This window comes from Crinia signifera, chromosome 4 (genome assembly GCF_055691185.1).
Source record: "Crinia signifera chromosome 4, ASM5569118v1, whole genome shotgun sequence".
In the NCBI taxonomy this organism is placed as follows: domain Eukaryota; kingdom Metazoa; phylum Chordata; class Amphibia; order Anura; family Myobatrachidae; genus Crinia; species Crinia signifera.
Genome location: NC_139220.1, coordinates 231,484,978 through 231,508,082, shown reverse-complemented (window position 1 = coordinate 231,508,082; position 23,105 = coordinate 231,484,978). Strand labels below are relative to the sequence as shown.

General features: G+C 44.3%; 1 protein-coding gene across 1 annotated transcript in view; it reads right to left on the bottom strand.

Moving 5' to 3' along the window:
- Nucleotides 1-23,105, bottom strand: part of GALK2 (galactokinase 2) — a 166,561-nt gene that overhangs the window by 33,525 nt on the left and 109,931 nt on the right. The window contains exon 6 of the mRNA XM_083183955.1: nt 10,770-10,868. Coding sequence (XP_083040081.1) covers nt 10,770-10,868 — 99 coding nt within the window. The remainder of the gene's footprint in view (nt 1-10,769; nt 10,869-23,105) is intronic.

Here is a 23,105-nt window from a genome sequence, read left to right as displayed (position 1 = left end):
TGGTCCTGGTGACACAGCTCAACACTGGGATGTAGGAGGGTCCGAAGGAGCCAGGCACCTATCCTAAAGCTTTAGAGGGTAGGCTCCTCCCCTACTGCATCCCTGGACTCTTCAGTTCAATCTTTCAAAGCCACTGGAATACATTAACTCAGTACAAACGCCTGCACATATTATATGCACATTTTATACCAGAAAAACTGTTAACTTTTAACCATTTTAACATGAACATCATGAAACTTCTGGCATACTTACTGAGCGTAAGGGAGGGATCGCTGTGTCACCAGGACCATATCAGAGAAAGGGATTCGAACGGTAAGTTCTTACAAAAATCCCTTTTTCTCTTTCAATGGTCCTGGTGACACAGCTCAACACTGGGACGTTCCAGAGCCGGTCCTTTGGGAGGGTACGCTCAGGTCTGCAGCTCTCAGCACTGCTCGCCCGAATGATGCGTCCTCCGACGCGAACTCATGGAATCTATAGAATTTGGCAAATGTGTGAACAGATGACCAAGTGGCAGCTCTGCAAACCTGCTCAGCTGTGGCCCCATGTCGGACCGCCCAAGAGGTGGCAACTGACCTGGTGGTATGCGCATTTATTCTGGCCGGTACAGGCCTACCCACTCTGGTGTATGCAAAGGCTATCACAGAACGCAACCACCTAGCAATGGTCTGCTTAGATGCAGGCCAACCAATTTTATGTACGTCATACAGTACCAATAAAGTGTCAGTTTTCCTAACACTCTTCACTCTGTCCACATATATGCGTAAGGCACGCACAACATCCAAAGTCTTCAACTTGTCCCTTTTCTTGGAACCCTCTGGGGGTTGAAACACAGGTAGAACTATCTCCTGATTTAAATGGAAGGCAGAAACTACCTTCGGTAAAAATTGCGGCACTGTTCTCAGAACAGCCCTGTCATCGTGAAAAATTAAGAAGGGAGATTTGCATGACAAGGCTCCCAGCTCTGACACCCTCTTAGCAGATGCTACTGCTAACAAAAACACTAGCTTCCACGTGAGTGGAACCTGGCAAATTGAAGCGTTTCGAATGACGCCACCATTTTCCCCAGGAGTTTGAGGCACCTCCATACTGACAAGCTCGGAGCTCTGAGAATCTCCTGAACTAGGGTGACCAAGTCCCTGGCCTTTATCTCCGGGAGAAATACCCGATGGAGATGGGTATCCAGTATGACTCCCAAGAACTGGATCCTCTGTGATGGTACCAACTGAGATTTTTGTAAGTTTAAAATCCAGCCGTGAGCCTGCAAAAAACTGATGGCCTCTCTCAAGTGACTTTGCAGCAGGATTGCTGACTCCGCCTTGAACAGAAGATCGTCCAAATAGGGTATTACTGTGATTCCCCTGAGCCTCAGCACTGCCGCCATCACAGACATTATTTTTGTAAATACCCTTGGTGCGGTTGCTAGCCCAAAGGGTAACGCCCGGAACTGTAAATGCAGTTCTCCTATGGCAAATCTCAATAGCGTCTGATGTTCCGGGTGAATAGGAACGTGCAGATATGCGTCCTGGACATCCATGGACGCCAAAAATTCTCCCTGGTCCAGACTCAGGAGTACTGACCGTAGGGACTCCATTTTGAAATGGTCTACCCATAGGTGAACATTTAAGGACTTCAAATTTAGTATTGGTCTGAAAGACCCGTCTGGTTTGGGCACCAGGAACAGCGTGGAGTAAAATCCTTTCTTCCACTCTGCCCTGGGAACCGGAATTACCACCCCTTTTTCCAAAAGGGAATGAGCCGCTCTCATAAGAGCTGTGCGCAGGAGCGCCTGCTTTGGTATGGGTGTGGGGATGAACCTCTTCGGAGGGCGCCCTCTGAAAGGGATTTTGTAACCCTGGGTAATAATCTCTAAGACCCAGGTATCCTGGTCTAGAGAAGCCCAAGCGTCCCTGAAGTGTGTGAGACGCCCCCCCACCTTTATCCCTGCCGGGCATATCCCCAGGCAGTCATGCGGAGGGTTTATCCTCTCCTTTAGAGGCAGGCTTCTTATGGAAAGAGCCAAACTTGGACCTTTGAGATTTGCCCCTGGAGGTCTGAAACCTTCCCCTGAACGACTGTCCCCGAAAGGACGCACCACCTCTAGGGGAGGGCCGAAAGGACGGCCTAAAAGCAGCGAATCTGGATGACTGCTTTGTTGAGGAGGCCGGCAGAAACGTACTCTTGCCGCCTGTGGCTTGTTTTATAATCTCCTCAAGTTCAGAACCAAAAAGTAACTTTCCCTTGAAAGCTAACAATTCTAGGGCCTTTTTGGACTCATTGTCCGCTTCCCAGGCCTTAAGCCAGAGTACTCTCCTGGCATTAATAGAGACTGTGGACACTCTGGTAGCCATTTTAAGAGCTTCCTCCTCTGCTTCCACCGCATATTCTGCCGCGGCCTTAATCTTTTCTGCTACCAGCAAAGCGCCAGGGTCAGCCTGCAGCATGGTGCATAACTCACCAGCCCACTCTATAATGGCCTTAGAGACCCAGGCTGAAGCAATAAGGGGGCGCAGGGTAAACCCCACCCCTTCAAAAATAGCTTTGAGGTTTCCCTCGAGCTTTTTATCCACAGAATCTTTAAACGCTGCACCACCCTGTACAGGCAATACTGTAGCTTTTGATAAACGTGCCACAGAAGCATCCACAACCGGCACTTTTTCCCAGAGTTCAGAATGAGACTCCGGCAAGGGGTACAGACTAAGGAATCTTTTAGGCATCTGTAGCCTCTTATCTGGGGTTTTCCAAGCCCCTTCCAATAGTTCCTGTAACCCCTCATCTGAGGGAAAAGTAACAGCCTCCTTCCGCTGTCGCTTAAAAACACCCTTAACAGGGGTCTTATCCTCAACAGACAGTTTTAACGCCTGCTTAACAGCTACAATGAGATCCTCTATACCTGCAGCAGAGGTCTCTTCAAAATCATCACCCTGGTCCCAGGGTGTGTCAGTATACTCTCCTTCCTCCTCCTCTAACACATTAGGTATAGCATAAGACCTTTTAGGGGTCCCTGCAACATCATCCATTTTGTCCAGTATTTCACTGAATCTGTTGATCCCTTTTGCAGTATCCTGTATCACTTGAATAAGCGCAGGATCTGCCTGGGTAAGAGGCAAGGAGCCAGACGACTGCTGAGATGATGGCATAGGTCTCTGTGATTCTACCAGCACATCACTCTGCCTGTCCAGAAGCTGCACCAAAGCGTTTACAGACCTGCCTAGGGCACTGGCCCACGCAGGTTCACTCTGCTCTGCCCTATGGTGTTCACTGCCCATGGGTCTCACATCAGCGCAAGTAATGCATAAGCCCCCCTTGGCCATCTGCTCAGGGACAAACTTTTGTGTGCAAACATTGCACGCGCTCAGTGCACTAAGGGCTCCCTCCCCCAAAACCACAGCCTGATGCTCAGACATGATGCCAGTGAAAAATATATATATATCTCAATATACACAGTGCAAACAATTGTACAAGCGCTTATACAAAGTCAATGCACCCAGTCACTTAGCTGTCTGTAGGTTTCAACTGCGGGGAAGCGATGCCCAGGAAATCCAAGTCACTCTGCCAGGATCAATTAGCCAGCTCAGCTCCGCTGCAAGCGTTCTGAAAGGCGCCAAAGTCAGAGTGAAGGAAGAGACCAAAAGTCCCTGCTGCTGCGGGGTCCGTGACCTCTTGGCGCCAACCACCCCCAGCTAGCCGCTCCTTAGGTAGGATTTCCTTGTTCCAGTGTCTCCCCCTCAAATGGGGACCACTTGGAACATGCCTGTCACAGCGCTGCTGTCCTCTCAGTCAGGAGCTCAGCGTGTAAGCTCCGCATAAAATGGCCGCCGCCATCACGGAGCGCCTGTCCCCCATGATCCCCACCTAAACGTGGAGCCGGTTTCAGGCTACTCCGGAGCCCAGGCAGCCTCTTAATAGAGGCTATGAGCGCAGCACAGGGAGACCAGACAGTGTCTACCCTGTGCACAGATAGCTGACAGGACGCGCTTCTGTCAGCTCCTGCTGCGCTAGCAGTGTGAGGATTCACTATGAAAATCCTCACACTGTGCCTACCTAGCTAGGGTAACAGTTAATAAAATAATAAAAATCCCCTAACTACTCTATTTCTTCGGCTGCTCCGCAGCCCTTTAGAATAGCACCCACTCCAGTGGGCACCTAACACGAACTGAAGAGTCCAGGGATGCAGTAGGGGAGGAGCCTACCCTCTAAAGCTTTAGGATAGGTGCCTGGCTCCTTCGGACCCTCCTACATCCCAGTGTTGAGCTGTGTCACCAGGACCATTGAAAGAGAAAATAGTATACGTTGCATGTTACTGTGGGAGAATAGTGTACATTGCATGTTAGTGAGGATTAATAGTGTACATTGCATCTTAGTGAGGGATAATAGTGTATGTTGCATGTTACTGTGGGGGAATAGTGTACATTGCATGTTAGTGAGGGATAATAGTGTACATTGCATTTTAGTGAGAGAGGATAGTGTACGTTGCATGTTATTATGGGTGAATAGTGTACACAGCATGTTACTGAGGTATAATAATGTACATTGCATGCTACTGAGGTACCGTATAATAATGTGCATTACATGTTAGTGAGGGATAATAGTGTACATTGCATTTTAGTGAGGGAGAATAGTGTACATTGCATGTTAGTGAGGGATAATAGTGTGCAATGCATGTTACTGTGGGATAATAGTGTACGTTGCATGTTAGGGAGGTATAATAGTGTACATTGCATGTCAGTAAGGGATAATAGTGTACATTGCATTTTAATGAGGGATAATAGTGTACGCTGCATGTAACTGTTGGAGAATAGTGTACCTTGCATTTAAGTGAGGGATAATAGTGTACACTAGGTGTTCATTCTAGCACTTGCCATCTTTGAAAACCCATGCAGTTCCTCTTCCCTGCCTGGGGTGTCGCTGTCTGCTGTAGTGCTTCTGCATGTATTGCATGTTAGTGAGGGAATAGTGTACATTGCATGTTAGTTAGGGAGAATATTAGACATTGCATTTTAGTGAGGGATAATAGTGGACACTGCATGTTACTGAAGCAGAAAAGTGTACATTGCACGTTACTGTGGGAGAATAGTGTACATTGCATGTTACTGTGGGAGAATAGTGTACATTGCATGTTACTGAAAAAGTGTTACATTAGACAGATCATTTTTACCCCCCCCCCCCAGGGGCAACATTTTTTTGAAAGAGAATATTCCATTCTACAAGACCACCTAAGTTGTAATTGGGATATATTAAAAGCAGCTTATACTATTTAGTTTTAAGGAGGACCATGGAGCTGTCCATCTTTCTGACATTACTTGGAAATGCGGTTTATGGGTAATCATATGAAAGTGATCTGTGGATAAAGACAAAGGACAACATAACTTATACAGAACCTATTGTCATTGACATGGGTTTACACTGTCCAGTTACTTTAGTTAATTGGTTTGGAAATTCTGTCCATTTTAATTAAATACATTTATTTATCTTTCTCACTTCCTTCCGCCCTTCTCAGTCATGTAATTATATAATTTGCCATAGTTGTTTAATCTCTGTGCCCTGGTATACATCAGAGTTTTGCAGAGGTCTGTGCATGTGATTCGCGCAGATCCAGAGGCAGCTTTGTCTCATTTACAAAAGCAACCAACATAAAAACTTGCTGTATTTTGATGTTTTATCTTCTAAATAGCCAATAACCATTATCCCCTAAAATGAGTTAAGTAAAATGAAATCACTGCAGTGATCACTAGGAAATCTGAATTTCAGATAAGCAAAATCATAAATAAATGACACATAGTAGCAGTATCAGACTTCTGTAACCTAGTAGTAGACACAGAACAGACACTGAAGGACACAGTGTGGTAAATTTACTAATATGGGAGTTCTATTGAAGAGAGGATGTTGCCCATAGCAACCATATTCTAGTTCTTATTTATTTTATACCTCTAGAACAGGCCTGGCCATATCCAGAATATGTAAAACTACACATCCCATCATGCTTGGCCACAGTTCTAGCATTGCATAATAGCAAAACTGTGGCAATGCATGCTGGGACAGCTGCAAAGCCACAAGTTGGTCCCTGGTAGCCACAGACTGCAAACTGAGGGCACAATGAAGGTAAGACCTAAAAATTTACACTAATTGCTAGTCTTGGAGATGGATTTGGGGCGCGGCTCCCCTTGGGTTGGTGTAACAGAGTTGCTTGGGGGGGGGGGGGCACACCCTAACATTTAATTAGCACTATTTATTTTCACTAATATTATACTTTCTAGCACTCACTTTTTAACCTCTAGCTTCTGCTTCTTTCTTATTAACACACTTTTATAGCTTAGTTTTTCACTTGTGTGCTGCCCTGGGGTGACTGGCTTATGCCAGCCTTTTTGGGGTTCCGCGCCCCATATTGAAACTTAGTATTAGGGACCCACCAGAAATGAGGTTACCGTGAAGCTCGTTGGTGGGCAAATATTTCTTGGCCAATGAATATACCAAGAACTTCTATTATTGATTGATTTGATTAATAATATGGAGTGTGCATCTGCACCATGTGTTTTTCTTGCCAGAACTACAAGTCCCAGCATGATAGCACCTCATGTAAATCAGGTGTGCATTCTAAGATCCCCCCCCCCCCCCCCCCATGAGCCACAGGTTGGCCAGACCTTTTCTAGAAGATAATAAACATAATCTGATTGCTTGCTATGGGCAACAGCCATCTTCAATAGAACTCCCATGTTAGTAAAGTTATATGACACTTGTATATCTGTGTGTGAATGAGTCTCTGAATCTGTACACGGAAGGCTACACTGCAGCTTTTTTTCCATACATGTTCTGTTCTGCTCTGTGTAGACTCAGTCACACACAATATACAAGTGTCATATAAAATTAATCAGCACCGTCTCCTTTTGTATCCTAGTCATTGTTCTGATTAGCAGAATTGAATGGGCCCTGTTGACTTAAGGCCCCCATACATTAGGCCGACTTGTCCTTAGGACAAGTCGGACCCAATTCTCCTGTGAGCCGCCCGGCAGCTCCCTGGGAGGCTTACCTACAATTTGGCACTTGGGGCCTTATTTTGGTTCATTCTTTCTGACAAAATCAATTCTTAGATGGGCAAAACCATGTGCACTGCAGGTGGGGCAGGTGTTACTTGTGCAGAGAGAATTAGATTTGGGTGGGGTTTTACTTCAAAGTGAGATCTATATTGCAGTGTAAAAATAAAGCAGTCAGTATTTTCCCTGCACAGAAACAAAATTACTCACCCAAATCTAATTCTCTCTGCACATGTTACATCTGCCCCCCCTGCAGTGCACATGGTTTTGTCCATCTAAGAAGGATTTTGTCACAAAGAATGAACCAAAATAAGGCCCTTGATGAGCCAAATTTTACTCGTGATAAATCGCTTGTGATTTATCACATGTAACGGGGAGCAGGGGGCGGGCGGTGAGGGGCATGGGGCCGGCGGTGATCCTCTTCATGGGGAGCAGTGGGGCGGGCAGCGGGGGTACTGAGCACTGACCTGGCTGGGTGGTGTTGTCAGCAGCAGCGCTCATCAGGGGGACGCCGGAGCGGGCAGCGGGTCCTGGTGGTTTAACTAGCTGGCGGCGCCGGTGTGTGATGACCTGGCCGGGCACTGTGATCATTCACAGATATCATTCAGCAGCGCTGCGGGATGGAAGGGGCCGGGCAGTGCAGTGGCGGACTGGCGGGTATTAGATTTTTAAAACACCTGTCAAATGACTAGCCGTTCTCTGATTGTCTGAGAGCTCTCAGCCAATCAGGGAATGGCTAGTCATTTGACAGGTGTTTTAAAAATCTAATACCCGCCACTGTACTGCCCGGCCCTGTCCGTCCCGCAGCGCTGCTGAATGATATCTGTGAATGATCACAGCGCCCGGCCAGGTCATCACACACCGGCGCCGCCAGCTAGTTAAACCGTCAGGACCCGCTGCCCGCTACGGCGTCGCCCTGATGAGCGCTGCTGCTGACCACACCACCCGCCCAGGTCAGCACTCACCGGCGCCGCCAGCTAACAGGGAGGTCGGACGTGATCTTATGTGCTGACCGTCCGACCTCCCTGATCCGATCCGATGCGCACGGGACCGCGCATCGGATCGGATCAGATGTCACACTCCTGCGATTTTGGGCCGATTTCACCCGGTTATCGGCCCAAAGTGCCGAAATCGGATGAAATCGTCCCAAAATCGCATAGTGTATGGGGGCCTTTACTCCCACCAGGCATCTCCTGCTGCATGGTGTATGGAGGGAGGACACATCTCTAGGTATTAGGAAAAAAATCACACAAAATATGCAGTTACAATATATTGTGGTGTGAGTTCTTACCTCTGACACAACTGATTTTGGTACTTGTTTCCTAGAACGGTGCCCACGATATTGATCTTAGGCATCGCAAGGAAAAAAATCACGTCGGTCGCATCGCATGCGGCCAAAAAAAAAATCACATGCGATGCGACCGACACGATTACCGCAATTTTACAAAGGGAACAATGTTAAATGGCCCACAGACCCCAAATAGCCACCCTGAAGTGTGAAATGGCCCCCCCAATTGTTAACGCCACCCCACGATCAACGTCAACCTGAAGCGTGGCGAGCACAGCGAGCCCACGAGGGGCGGCGGTACGCGTCCTCTGACCTTTTCATACCCCCACTATCCACGTCGGCGTGGAGTTGAGAATAGAAAGTGTGGCAAGCGCAGCGAGCCACCAAGCCCGAAGCGTGGCAAGCGTAGTGAGCCCCGCGAGGGGACGCGGATACCTTCACAGCTATACGCGTCCCCTCGCGGGCTTCACAGGTGTCCCCTCGCGATGCTTCGGGCTTGGTGGCTCGCTGCGCTCGCCACACTGTCTATTCTCAACTCCACGCCGACGTGGATAGTGGGGGTATGAAAATGTCGGAGGACACGTACCGCCGCCGCTCGCCACATTTCGGGTTGACGTTGATCGTGGGGTGGCGCTAACAATTGGGGGGGGGGGGCATTTCACACTTCAGGGTGGCTATTTGGGGTCTGTGGGCCATTTAACATTGTTCCCTATGTGAAATCGGGTCAATTGGGCCATTTAACATTGTTCCCTATGTAAAATCGGTAATCGCGTCGGTCGCATCGCATGCGATTTTTTGGCCGCATGCGATGCGACCGACGCGATTTACATTTTACCATGCATTTCTATGTAAAATCACGGACATCGCATCGGTCGCATCGCATGCCATTAAAATGGCATGCGATGTACATGCGATGCCCGCGATGGGCGCCGTTCTAGGAAACAAGTACCCTGATTTTTTCTGCACTTAGAAGTTCTGATAAATGTACTGGATGGAAACTATTGTGGCACATAGTCAAACTCAAATACAAGAAAAAGCTTATTGATAAACAACATTTTTGGTTTCTCTATTTGGAGGAGAATTTGTAAATTGTTTCTTGATCCAATCCTGGAAATTGCCTCATATAGTTGGCCATGGGTTCACGCAGGTCCACACTGGATTTTGAAATTTTGTCCTTGCGATACCTTTGTGGTCAGTGAGAAAGCTAAATAAGGTACTGTAAACTACATGTATGTCTGTATGTAGCTGGACCCTTATATGAAATATCTGTTGCCGTTAAAGTGTTATTTTAAAGTGAATATGAGGTGTCATAGGGAGTTTATTTAAAGGAACAAACATAAAATGCATTTAGTGGATGGCAGTTTGTTAAATTAGCAATAATGTTATGGAACACATTAAATCATACCCTCCAACATGACCCATTCAATTAGGTACAAAATGCTCTGTTTCTGGACTTCCCTACCAGTGACAGTTACAGAGGTGGGACTGCACCACTGTCCAATATTCAAAAAGAGGAGCCACACCTACTGCCACCCCAAACATGTCCTGGACTCACTGGCAGTTGATGTAACCCCCTCTTTGAATTTTGGACTGTGCTGGAGTCCTACCTCTTTAATTGCCAATGCCAGGGAAGTCCAGGAACAGAGCATTTTGTACCTAATGGAATGGGTCATATTGGAGGGTATGCATTAATGTAATAATCATCACTTCTTATTTCTGTGCTAATTGTAATTTAATATTTCTGTGACAAAAGAAAATTAAAATGTAGGTGAGGTGTCAGAATTCAGGATACACCAGTAACTGTGCTGTTTCTTAGTAACTGTGGTTTGATTATTCCAAATACAATTTTTGGAAGTTTGTGCATGTGCAGAATAAGTCCTGCAATATTACTAGCATTGGCTGCTTAATGATTGCCCCCCTAACAGCCTATACAGCAACTGGAAATGTACTGATCTAGCCATGCTCATCTATCCTACCTATGGTGGTTGGATAACAGATGGGGTTTAAATTGGCAATAATAAAAGTAAAGTGGTGTAATTCTAGTAAAAGTATTCAGTTAAGTTTCAGGAAAGAAATCGTGTTCCCTTTTTTTTTTCATAGTAGCAGACTGGGGAAAGAAGGGCCCACCGGAGGAATGCATTGGTGGGGACCCATGTATAGACAGTAAATACTACTAGTGTATCCATGATAATGTACCAAGTTATTTACAGCAATGCACTGTAGACAATAAACCATAGTCCTGTGCAGTATAATGTACATAGGTAGAATGTATAATTCAACTGCACAGTCTGAAACCTTATCCTTAGAGGAGGAGGTAGGGCCCCCAGGCAGTGGGGCCCACCGAGGATTTCCCCTGTGCCCCTGTTGGCCAGTCCAACCCTGCTAGCAGATAAGTAAAGAAAAACAATAAATGTGATTTATTGAGGTCCTGGCATTCAGGAGTTACCTACAGTTCCTTCCTCTGCCAAGAATGAGATGGACTGGTCCATACCGCCACCTTCTGTGCCAATATAACGCTCACATTTTGCACAGGTTTCTGCAAGTTCAACCTAAAAAGAAAAGCGTATAGTATAAAGACATATGATTATACATAATTTGCTGAATAGTAATCAAGTGTCAAACAGTCATGTAATGACAAACAATCTCCTGGAATCCCAATGATCACACTACTAAGTAACTATTTAGGCTGTGGTGACGCACTTAGGGGTAAATTTACTAAAATTGTAAACTGGTACGGTTGCTCATAACAACCAATCAGATTCTATAATTGAATAGGCTGCAATAGAGAATTTATAACTAGAATCTGATTGGTTGCTATGGGCAACATCCCCATGTTTCACTTTTACAATTAAAGTATATTTACCCCTTAGGATCTAAACAACTTTTATTGCAGATGACAGACTGCTATTGCTTTCCAAATGCTCAAATTACAAACAAATTGCTTTAATATACAGATTAGGGTTGTTAGCTAGCATAACCTTATGGAAAAAGATTCCTAACTGGGAAGAATATGTCAATATGTATTGGTGATTTACAGGACTGTTTGTTACAAAGAAACATCAATGAGGATTTTTTTTATCACAACTAATCACAGAGAAATAACATTTGTGTTTCCTGACAATCAGGACCGATGTGACCTGTGTTAGTGTTCTGTGGGCGTGGTCTGCACAACGCAGGCGTGTCCGGACCCTGCAGATGGTTGCGGCAGCTGCGTAATAACACTCGCAGCCGCTGCAACCCCAAACACTGTGGGCCTGGTGCCTGCATTCGCAGCTAGGCTGCAGGGTGCTGCAGTTACTATGTGATCGCTTTGCTGTTAACCAAGCACTCGCATTTCAGCAGGGGTAGGACCTGGCATGCGTGGCGGCCTTCCCTGCATGCTGCTGCCGGGAGTTGCAGTTTTGTGAATTTTATGCACAACTGTAACTCATACTGAATTGCCAATTAGAGAAAAAGCAGTTGCCTGCAATCAAAGATTCACCACCCAGAAAGAAGGAATCAACGCCCATTGCAAAATTGCAGAAGCATAGCAAATAGCAATGCATTCGCAGATCGCAGATCCATTAGCAAAACATTGAAGCGTTTATTACATCCGAGTAAGTCTAAAGCCCCGCACACAGAGGGCGACCCATCTTTTTGGCTGAGCGGTATGCTTCAGCACGATCACTCAGCACACATCACAGTGCACCTGCCATGCTGTGTGCTGAGCAATCGTGCTGAGCGGAGCACCTGCCATGCTGTGTGCTGAGCAATCGTGCTGAGCGGAGCTTTGCCTGTAGGCACTGGCTTTCCCTGTGGGCAATAGTGACGTATGGGACCACACACTGCCATCGCTGCAGGGCATACACACGGAGCGATCAGTGCTCCATTTCTAAGCGATCTAGTCTGATCGCTTAGAAAAGGGTCTGAAATCACCCCTTGTGTATGTCCCTTAAGGCTTTCCCCTAATCTGCTAAAGAACCAGGATGGAAGTGGTCATTGTTGATGTCAGAGACCCACCCCGGCACGCCTGCCTTTTCACAAACACACCCTGAAAACAATATGTTTCCGCACTTAAACGCTGGCTTTATGCAACTGCAATGAATACAGATATTTTTTGCAGACATGCACAATGTAATAATCAACCAGATTAGAAATCTCTTAATAGGTCCCACAACCGTAGCAGGAGTCGGGTCCAGCGTGGTCCGGAGGGGGGGGGGGGGAGGGGTTGGCATCACTGGCAGCTGCAACCCCCCTCCTCTAATGAGGTAGGAGCCACCAGTTGTGCAGGCTATACATTGTTACACGTTAATTATGCATCCTTCAGGGGCTCGCGAAAATGGCTCTAAAACCTTTAAAAACCTTTGTAATTCTGCATTTGTCCCTGGTAGCTCTGCTGAATGGTTAGCTCTGCAAGCAGGCTTAGTAGTAACAGCATGGAAAATAGGTTATGTTTTTATATATTTATTAAAGATTACGCTAGACAAATACAAAAGGGAAAACAGAGGGTTAGATTCCATTCAACAAATTAGGAAAGAGAGAGTGAAAAGGACATTTAGTCCGGAACCTCCACCCACACTTTGTGGTTTCTGCCCAGTTTCCAAGTCAACTGATGTGCAAGAAGCAGTTACAATTAAGCACAAAGCCCGACACAAATGCTAATAATTACATTCTCTATTGCCAAAGAAATACAATCTTGGCTTCTAAATCCTTTCTGCAATAATATTCTGTCTGACAAGATATGTGGTCCCCACAGTCTTTTAGGTAAAAACCCCAAGCAGTTAACAGCTGGTTCATGTGGTTACCCATACGGCTTAGTGCATAGGAAGGAGCAGGCATTCAGCCATGTTGTTGTGCTGAAAGATAGAACACTGTATAAACTCTGTTATTAATAATGTGCAGATTAGGTGTGAAAAACATAATATCGCTAGTCAAAAATAGATCTGTAATGCAGATTCCCCAGGACCATTTGAAAATAATTAGAGTAATGTATGACTTGGGATGCCTTTCTGTATTTGGATAGATTTTAGGCCCTGGTGTTTAGTTACATCGCCAGATGAATTAATATATGATTCCATCAAACTACAAAAACTTGACTAAAATGAAATATCTACAAACACAAATATATATTACAGGTTGAGTATCCCTTATCCAAAATGTTCGGTACCAGAAGCATGTTTGTTATCAGATAATTCCATATTTCAAGAATATATTTATATGTCAATGAGGTATCTTGAGGACGGACCCATGAGTGAAAAAATGCATTTATGCTGTATAAACACATCAAACTCATGAAATACACACAAACATATTTTATTTGCGCATGAGACAAGGTTTAAAAACATGAAACAAAGTTTGTGTGCTATCTTAGGCACTGAATATGAATGAAGCAATCATTTTCCTGCACATATTCTATGTGAGTCACATTGAAACATAGACTTTGGGCAGTATTCAATGCTCCCAGTTCACTGTTTTTTCCAGCGAGGATCATTGTTTTTTTTTTCTGCAGAGAAGGCCAGTCCTCTTGCCAAAAATGGTCCTCAGCCTGGTCAACACTCCCTGTTCACCAAAAATGAACAGAGAGCTTTTCCCTGTTCACCGCTTGGTCCTCCCCGTCGTTCGCCGTTGTGTTCTTATGGGAAATTTTGCATACCTCGCCGTTTGTGTATTCAATGCTAAAACGGAGAACGCTGCTCACTTTTATTTTTGGTATGCCTCTCCGTTTTGCTCTCGGCATCTTTTTTAGGTGAACTCAACTTACGTAATTATAAAGAAACCTGTATTTTCTTTGTTTTTTTTTTGGTGTCTACAAGTCTATTATTTTATTATTTGATTTATTTTCTTTAGAAGCGCCACATTTATAATATACATTTCATTTTTGTGGTCACCCCCCCATAATGCATTTTTTTCTCACTGTTTATTCTACCCATGATTCACTTCAGTTATTACCAATGATTCACCTCTTCATCCGGCCTTTGAGGAGATACACAGCTTTTCACAGTCAGCTGCTTTGGAATAGTTTTTTTAGGCTAATTTGCGTTTTTCTGCATTTTTGAACACTGCCTACAAGTGCAGCCAGTTACTCATCGTACGCCACATTGGTCATTGCTTGCCGTCAGGGGCGGCGAGCAGCTGAAGCATTGAATTCACGGCGAGCATAAAACGGAGTACACTGTGCCGCGCTCGCCGGAACATTGAATACTGCCCTTTGAAGGCAGATAAGAACCATTCGGCCAATCTAGTCTGCCCCTTATCATGTCCCCAGTAGTGCCAGTTACAGATGTCCCCAGTAATGCTATTAGCACATAATGGAAACTATGATTTTCGGAATAATTTGGATAACACATATCCGGATAAGGGACACTCTCCCTGTATTAGTATATTGGATTCAGCTCCCTGTCTGTTATTCTGACCAAACCCCCCCCCCCAAACATACCCTGTCCTCTTCAATATAACAGATTAAGGGCAGTATTCAATGTTGGCCGCTATTTCTGACAAGGGATATAGCGGCCCCGCATATTCAATTGAAGGCAGATTAGACTTTGAAACAAGTTGGATCTGTTTTGTCGGAAACGGCCGTGGATTGACAACCCACGCCAACACGTCCACTTTTCGCCACTCGACAGGTGGAACAATGAACTCTGCATATCGAGTATCTGTCCGACAGTTGGAACCCTGGATTGAATACTGCCCTAAAAGGGAGTGTGGGGGCGAATATTGACCTTTGACTATCTTAATTAAGTTTGCAAGGCCTTGCACATCATAAACAAACAACAATGTTGAAAATTTTTTAAGAAAAATAAATCAAATCATTATCGACTCCAAATCCAAATTACAGCAGAAATGGTAAACATCGACTTTGGCAAGTTTTGCAAAAAGATCTTAACATGAGAAAAGTTTGTGCTAAAATGGTTCTATTGCTTTCTTTCTTTCCCCCCCAAAATGAACGCCACCACCAGGATCAACGCCAACCCAAAGCGTGGCGAGCGCAGCGAGCCCGCGCAGGGCGGCGGTACGCGTCCTCCTACCTTTTCATACCCCCACTATCCACGTCGGGTTGATATTAGATAGTGTGGCGAGCGCAGCCCAAAGCGTGGATAGTGGGGGTATGAAAATATTGGAGGACGCGTACCGCTGCGCTCACTACGCTCCGGGTTGGCGTTGATCATGGGGGTGGCGTTGAGTATGGGGGGCCATTTAACATTGTAAGGACACATCGCGATCGCATCGCATGCAGCTATATGGCATGCAATGCGATGCGATCGTATAAGATGCCATAAGATGAAATTATTGGGCGCCGTGCTAGGAAACAAGTACCAAAAAAAACTTTGTTTTAAAAGATCACATTCCAGTTCACCTTAAAAAGATGTCGAATGCAAAAAGGTGAATCATGGCGAAAATCCTAGCACTGAATACACTCTCGGCGAATCCCAGTGAAAACCCCATTGAAATACACCACGAATTGCAACGAGCATGAAACGGAGAACTGGCCGGCATTCACTGTTCGCTTTCGGAGAACAGTGAACATTGAATAGAGTGAATCAGATTTTCAGTGAAAAAGATTCACCGCAAGAAAACAAACGGTGAATCGGGAGCATTGAATACTGCCCAAAAAAAATCACATACAATCACAGAAAGTCCTCAATCCAACATTTGTGTTTTTTGTTTAGATTTACTCTGGTAAATGACCCTGAAAGATTAAAACTAAAGGGATAGATTTAGCAAACCTTGGAAAATGATAAAGAAACCTGGCAAACCAGTAATATCATCCCTGTTTTTCCACAATAACACATGGGGTCCAGATATCGCCCAAAAATGGGTCATTTATCGCACACTAAAAAGGGTCTATAACTGGATAGCCTGATACCATTGAGCTCAAATCACAGTTTTTGCTTAAATTACCCCCAACAATAGGATATACCTTAGGATAATTTTATTCATGAAGTAAGTGTTAGTGCACTATACTAGCCTATATAATCAAATACCTCCTAAATGTTGACTGTAATATATTTTAATATGCCTCAATATGAATTTCTACATTGTTAAGCATTTACTGATATTTACTGATATATTGCAATGATGTAGTTAATAATAGAAGAAGAGGTACTTGTTTCCTAGAACGGTGCCCACTAAGCAATTTGCTTAGTGGGCTATTCAGTGTAGGGAAATCGCATCGCATTGCATGGGCCATATTAGGGCCATGCGATGTGCGATGCGATTTTCCTATGTAATTTATTCACTACTCTCTCAGCATCGGCCGCAAAATCGCATGCGATCGCATGCTATTTTATAGGGTGTGCGATGCCATGACATTAGGTATACAATAATATGATTGTATGTCCCAAAAATAGGTTTAACACACCCCCCCACTATCCACGCCACCCCGAAGCGTGGCGAGCAGCGGCGGAACGCGTCCTCTGACTTTTTCATTCCCCCACTATCCACGTCGTGGAGCTATTTTATATAGTGTGGCGAGGATAGCGAGCCTGAAGCTTGGCGAGCGGACGCGGAATACATCCGCGTCCGCTCGCTGCCCTCGCCACACTATATAAAATCAACTCCATGCCGACATGGATAGTAGGGGAATGAAAAGGTTTGAGGATGCATTCCGCTGCACTCGCCACACTTCTGGCTGGCGTGAATAGTGGGGGGGTGCGTTAAACCTATTTTTGGGACATACAATCATATTATTGTATAGCTAATTTCATGGCATCGCACATCCTATTAAATCGCATGCGATTTTGCGGGACATGCGATGCGATATAGTGGGGTACAATGATCATAGAAAAAATTACATTTAAAAACTGCATCGCATCGCATGCCGCTATAATGGCCCACGCAATGCGATTTCCCTTCGGTGCCGTACGTAGGAAATCTGGGCGCCGTAGGAAACAAGTACCGAAAAAGAAAATAAAAAAGTCAGCACTTGCAGGTAAAGTGAGTGCCATTGGAAACATTATATAACAAAGTAAAACATCCCATACGTTCTAACTCTATTGTTTACCATAACATTACAAACGTGGGAGTCCAGCAACAGAATTGGATTACAACATCCATAATACCTTTCATATATATGCTTTGGAAATATACAAATATATGGTGTAATTGGGAATATAAATAACTTCTAAAAGCTAAGCCAACTTTCATGTGCTAAGAAGTATGTATTTTCTTGAGCGGCGGGTCATCAGTCATCTACACTGTGGAAAGCCGTCTCACATGTGTAGCTCAGCGACAACCTTTGATCGTCAAAAGATATTTACAGAAAAAAAAATAGCTTTTTTGAGCTTAAAATTTTGATGTAGATATTTTACTAATGAGCCATGAATACATTTTCCAGGTATTCTACATAAACTCAAAAAAGGAAAGGGGGTAAAATATGTAAAGTATGTTTGCGGGAAGAGATTCCATATACTACTATATTGTTATTACTGCTTATAGACAGAGTTTTGGTAATATTATATGCAACTAATACAGAGTATATATTACGCTATTGTACCACCATTTATCATTTAAGAAGCCATGTTTGTATTTGCTTTTATCGTGCTATGCAAACATGCAAATCGTTTTCTATATTTCAGGAAATTCAGCAAATTCCCTAAAACATTATTTGGGGATAGTGAATAAAAGGTTTACATTCCAATTTCTAAGTAGATGCCTACGGTTATTTACCATACAGCACTACTCTCTACCCGGCTTCTTGGGTCTATCAGATAAAGCAAAAAATTGTGACGTAATAGCTAGAGGTATGATTGGGGTTTCAGTGTTTATATAGGAATTGAATCTGGTCATTATTAAATCAATCTCACCAGAAGCACTAGAACAGACTGTGGTAATTGTTTCCTATGACAGCTAGATACTGTTGTTTAACCTGGATCTCCTAAAATCTCCTGCATGACTATTTTAGTTGTATTAAGCTGATCTAAACTATATTTATTGGGCTTGATTCAGCAGCAGTTGTGGAAATGCTGCCCAGCATGTAAAGTCCCTCCCTGCGCTACGATCGCAAAACATATTAACATCACACCGCAGCAAACGCTGAGGTTGCAGTGGGAAGCCCCCTGCCTTCACAGTGCCACTAATTTTTGTTTCACAGTGGTTACGTATGACATCGTGCAGCTGCTCCCCCTGCCAAAACAGTCAGGGGCTGCACACTCAAAATGCCACGTCGCTGTTCCCTGTTGGCAATCTTACTGTGATCACATCCTTCAGGGATGCGATCGCAGTGGATACTGACCATGGAATGCGATTGTCACCTTTCTGCGTCTGATACTGAACGAGGCCCATCATCTTTTAATAAATGTATTCATATTTAACAGATCTTTCCATTTATTCCAATGCACATTTCATCCTTGGTTTATGGTGTACTGTCACTGTGATTTGTGATATATGTTCTAAAAGTGTTAGACAAGAACAGTGTAATGCTGGGTACATGCTTACAGATTCAGCGCTATTGTCAGGTCCCGCTGCGGCCTGGTCTGTCGGGACACGCAACGTGTCTCTTACTCACCAGGATGGGTGCGGCGTGGCTCCAGTGGGTCCTTTTTCTGCCTGTAATATTCAGGCGGCTGCGAAGATTCCCCATTGCCAGATCCTGGTATGGGCGCCACTATCTTGGTAGAGGCACTTCCGGGTTGCGGGGTTAATATAACCTCTCCTAAGAGGTCAGCAAATGGCAGCAGTCTCAGGGGAATAAAGGGCAGGGATCCCTATTCCCAGGAGCTGATGTTACTTTCTGCATTCCCAGACAGTTGCTGCATTACTCAGCTCCTAGGTGTGCTGGGATTTGCTTATTTGGTCCGGTCCACTGCATTTCACTATCTGCTTTGGTTCTGTGTGTATCCGGTATTCCAGCTGACTGTCACCCAGAATGTCTGCCTCCTGTGGACTCTTCGCTACCTGTTGGGATATATTCAGTTACGTTGTTTTCTTCCCGTTATCTGCAGAGTAGGCCATCCCAAGTTGGCGGTTAGACTTTCTATTACTACTACTTCTACTTTACTTTTGGTTATTTCATTTAGCCAAGAAGGTGTCCAGTTTGGTTCCTGCTGCATTCAAGTGATTACGATCTGGGTCAAGGATCTCTTCAGTCTGACCTTTCTGTCCTCCAAGAGACTTCCAGTTGCCAGCCCAAATGCTGGTACAGTCATCCAGTTATCTCGCTGTGTTCACCACCACCTTTTGTCACAGCCAGGATCTAAGGGATACACCTGTCGGAGGGCCGCGACCTGCTGGCAGATGAAAGCCAAGTCCAAACTCCCTTGTGGGGGTCCCTGGTGCACACCACTATCCAGTTAGACTCTGCACCTCTATTTGGGAGTTCAGTAAACATCCCTGTGGTTTCCACATATGCAAAGGCAATACATCCGCCCCGCTACACTAAATCCGCCCCATCAATCCGTGCCAGAACAGCCATCTGAGGTGGATCCGCAAAAACCCATTGTGACAGATATAGGGGGTTATTCTAATTCAATTGGTCCCCTGTTGGATGTGCGTCCCCATTTTGGAGTGGGGACTGGATTATCCGACTAGTAGCTGCCTTGCCAGTGGGACTTTGCATTTGCGCCTTATTTGATGTCTTCCTATTGTAAGGGCAATTGTTTATTAAAATTCCCTTTTTTCCAAAGGTCATCTGCACTATATTTTGTTTTTCTCTATCTCCCTTAATTACACATGGTCAACTGCATAAGAAAAGGGAGATCATCTTTTTTCAGATCTAGTCATCACTGCTGGTCAGCCATCATGAATTCAATACCGGAGAATTATTCACAGTATGGTGATATAATTCCATTTATTATCACCGGGTTATACTACAGGTACTTGGTTATTATTGAGCGCTTTGTGTTTATGCTTTCAGTCTTGTTTTTATTTTCCTCCATGTATGAAAGAGGAGAAGTGTGCAAGATGATAATAGTGCTATGTACCCGTTATTTTCAGCGCTGCTAGCTACAAGGTAGCAGGGAGAAACGTATAAGCGGTCAGCATCGTGGACAGCTCCCACACCTGCAGCTATTGACAACTGCAGGTTTCTTTGCCCATACTCCGCAGCAGACAACACTGTCCCTGGCTGCAGAGCTCACTGGCTCTGGGTTGCAGGTGAGATCTTGTGCATGCCCAGTGAACCAGCTGGAGGAAAGGCACTACGTTTATGCTCTGAGTGGGGCCTAGCAGTGATCACTAGAGGGGGAACTTTTTACTCTCACACTTTGGCATCTGAGATGTTAATACATCTCAATGCTGTGGCTTCCTGCTTTGCCTCAGTACCATGCAGGTATAAACTATTTAACCCTAATGATCAAATATGGTTGTGATTACCGAAGGTTTAAAAAAAAGGGGCAGACTAGATGGGCCAAGTGGTTCTTATATGCCGTAACATTCTATGTTTCCATGCAAAGTCCATATAGGAGAAACACATCCATACAATAATTGAGGTACTTGAGGAAAAAAGCGGAAGAAAAAATTCTACTGACTGGACTAAGTTGACAGCACCTGAATTTCATAGGTTACCTAATATGTGATTGATAGGTTTGCATTAACCTATTTAATGAGAACATCTGCCCCAGAATGTAACATTTACCTACATATCAAACACGCTAGTTACAGGACATACACGGATAAATGTCTTAGCTCATTTAAAGTTTGCAGAAGAATCCCTTGCATGATTACAACTCCTGCAGAGCAAAAACAATTAGCGATGAGTAAACACATAAATATTTATGGAATAAGCTAAACAAATCAGCTGAGTTTCAAAGAAATCAAAGGCAGTATGTCAATTTAGCAAAGGGGCAGCAGGCTGGAAGACTGCACATTTCATTACTTTGAAATTTAACCCAGTGTACAGACAAATTGAGAGCTACAGCGAGCCAAATAATATGAACCTAGGCAAAAGGGACAGGAATAAAGTTACACTGGTTGCTATTTTGTTTTAATCCATGTATACCGCAACAAATAAATAAAACGTAGCCTCCGGCTGTTGCTTACATTAGTACTTTGTAGCCTCAATTAAATATTGGATATAAAGTGCAGGTTGCTGGTGTACATAGACACAAGGCATGCATGTGCTACAAATGACAACAAAGCAAGTCTATTAGAATAAAAATATGAGAAATACAGTAGGTACATGGTAAGCAATGGATTGCTCTGCAGCTATTGGGGCTTTTAAACAAAGCACTGAGGGGTAGAGGTATAATGCAGTGATAAGAGAGGAGAAGTGATAAAGTACCAGGCACTTTATCACTTCTCCTCTCTTATTACTCTTTCATACATCTACCCCAGAATCTTGAGTGACTGGTGCTGTAAACCTCATTTGTAACATTCAGAAGACTCATAAGCTGGCCGTACATTATACGAGTGGTTCCCAATGGTGTGCCTAGGCACCCTGAGATGGCTGTTGCAGCGGTGCCTTGGGTTGGTGGTCAGCACCAAATCAAATTATTTATGGGGCAGTATTCAATGAGGCCAATTCACCATGTTTTATGGCGTATTTGGGCTATTTTCACTTTGGAAGGTGATTTTTTGTGTCAGAAAATGAATCACCCTATTCAACTTGCACTTTTCGCCGTCTTTCTAAGTGATTTTCGCCGTGTAGCAAATCGCCATCTTTTCATGGTGAAGTGGAATGTGAACTTTTAAAAAAAGTTGTAGTTTTTTTTACATTAGGTGTCAAAAAATCAGGAATTTTATTCTGTGAATGGGCATGTTATTTTTATTCATGTGCTTATAGCATAATTTTTTTTACACATAACAGCCAGCAGGGGGCCGGAAGTGGAGAGCCGCTCATTAGATATTCATATATTCACTGCTCCAGATCATTACATATGCACGATCAGGAGCAGTGAATACCTGGTCCCCTGCTGGCTCTCCCGGGGGGCAGCTTGTGCTGCCTGGGTCCCAGGGAGTCCTCCTCCCCTCCACATACGTTCTGGGGAAGGCAGGGAGACTTCCATCTCCCTGCCTGCCGCCGTCCCCCGGGTCCCTGTGGGACGCCGTAGGGGTTAAGATTCGCCATCAGGGGCAGCGAGCAACTGCAATGTTGAATACGGGGATAGCAGGGGGACAGCGAGGCTCTGGAACACGGCGACTGTGCAGCGAATCCTAAACAGGATTCGCTGCACGCCGCGATTATGTTCATTGAATACTGACCATGGTCTAAGGGATAGGCACAACCAATGCTAGTCACTGGCAATGAAAAATTATGAGGACAATCAACTGTAAACCACCACATACATGAACCTAAGGACATTCTAGATTTTATTTTGGTTTAGTATCAGGTTTGTAGCTGCTCTATTTTTTTGCACACAAGTATACTACAGGTTTCGCATTATTGTACAGTTTATGTCCAGCTTTAGACTTTCAGATATTTTGAAAACCTTTATAGCTAAGCATCTCAAATGTGACTGGCATTACATCTGCTTTCTGCCACTCCTTTAAAAATGTACTGACATTTTGATCTTCAAACTAAACAAATCAATAGATCTTTTGAATAGTTAAGTGAATTTGGATATTTATAAATAAACTTAGGAGACCTATACAATATAAGATGATTTCATTACATTCAGCAGATGTAGCCTTTTTATGAGCTGATCAAATATTCAGCCCACCAATTTACTGGGAACTTGACATTTTATTTATAATATTCTGACATTTAGCAACACTGTACATAGAGTACATCATGAAAAAAAATAACATATACACAGTGAGTTTACAAAAGTTATGTGGAGAACACATAAGGTACTGTAATAGCAAATATTGGGGGGGGGGGGTGTATTCAATGACGTACCTGATTTTTTGACGATCTAAAAATTTATCAC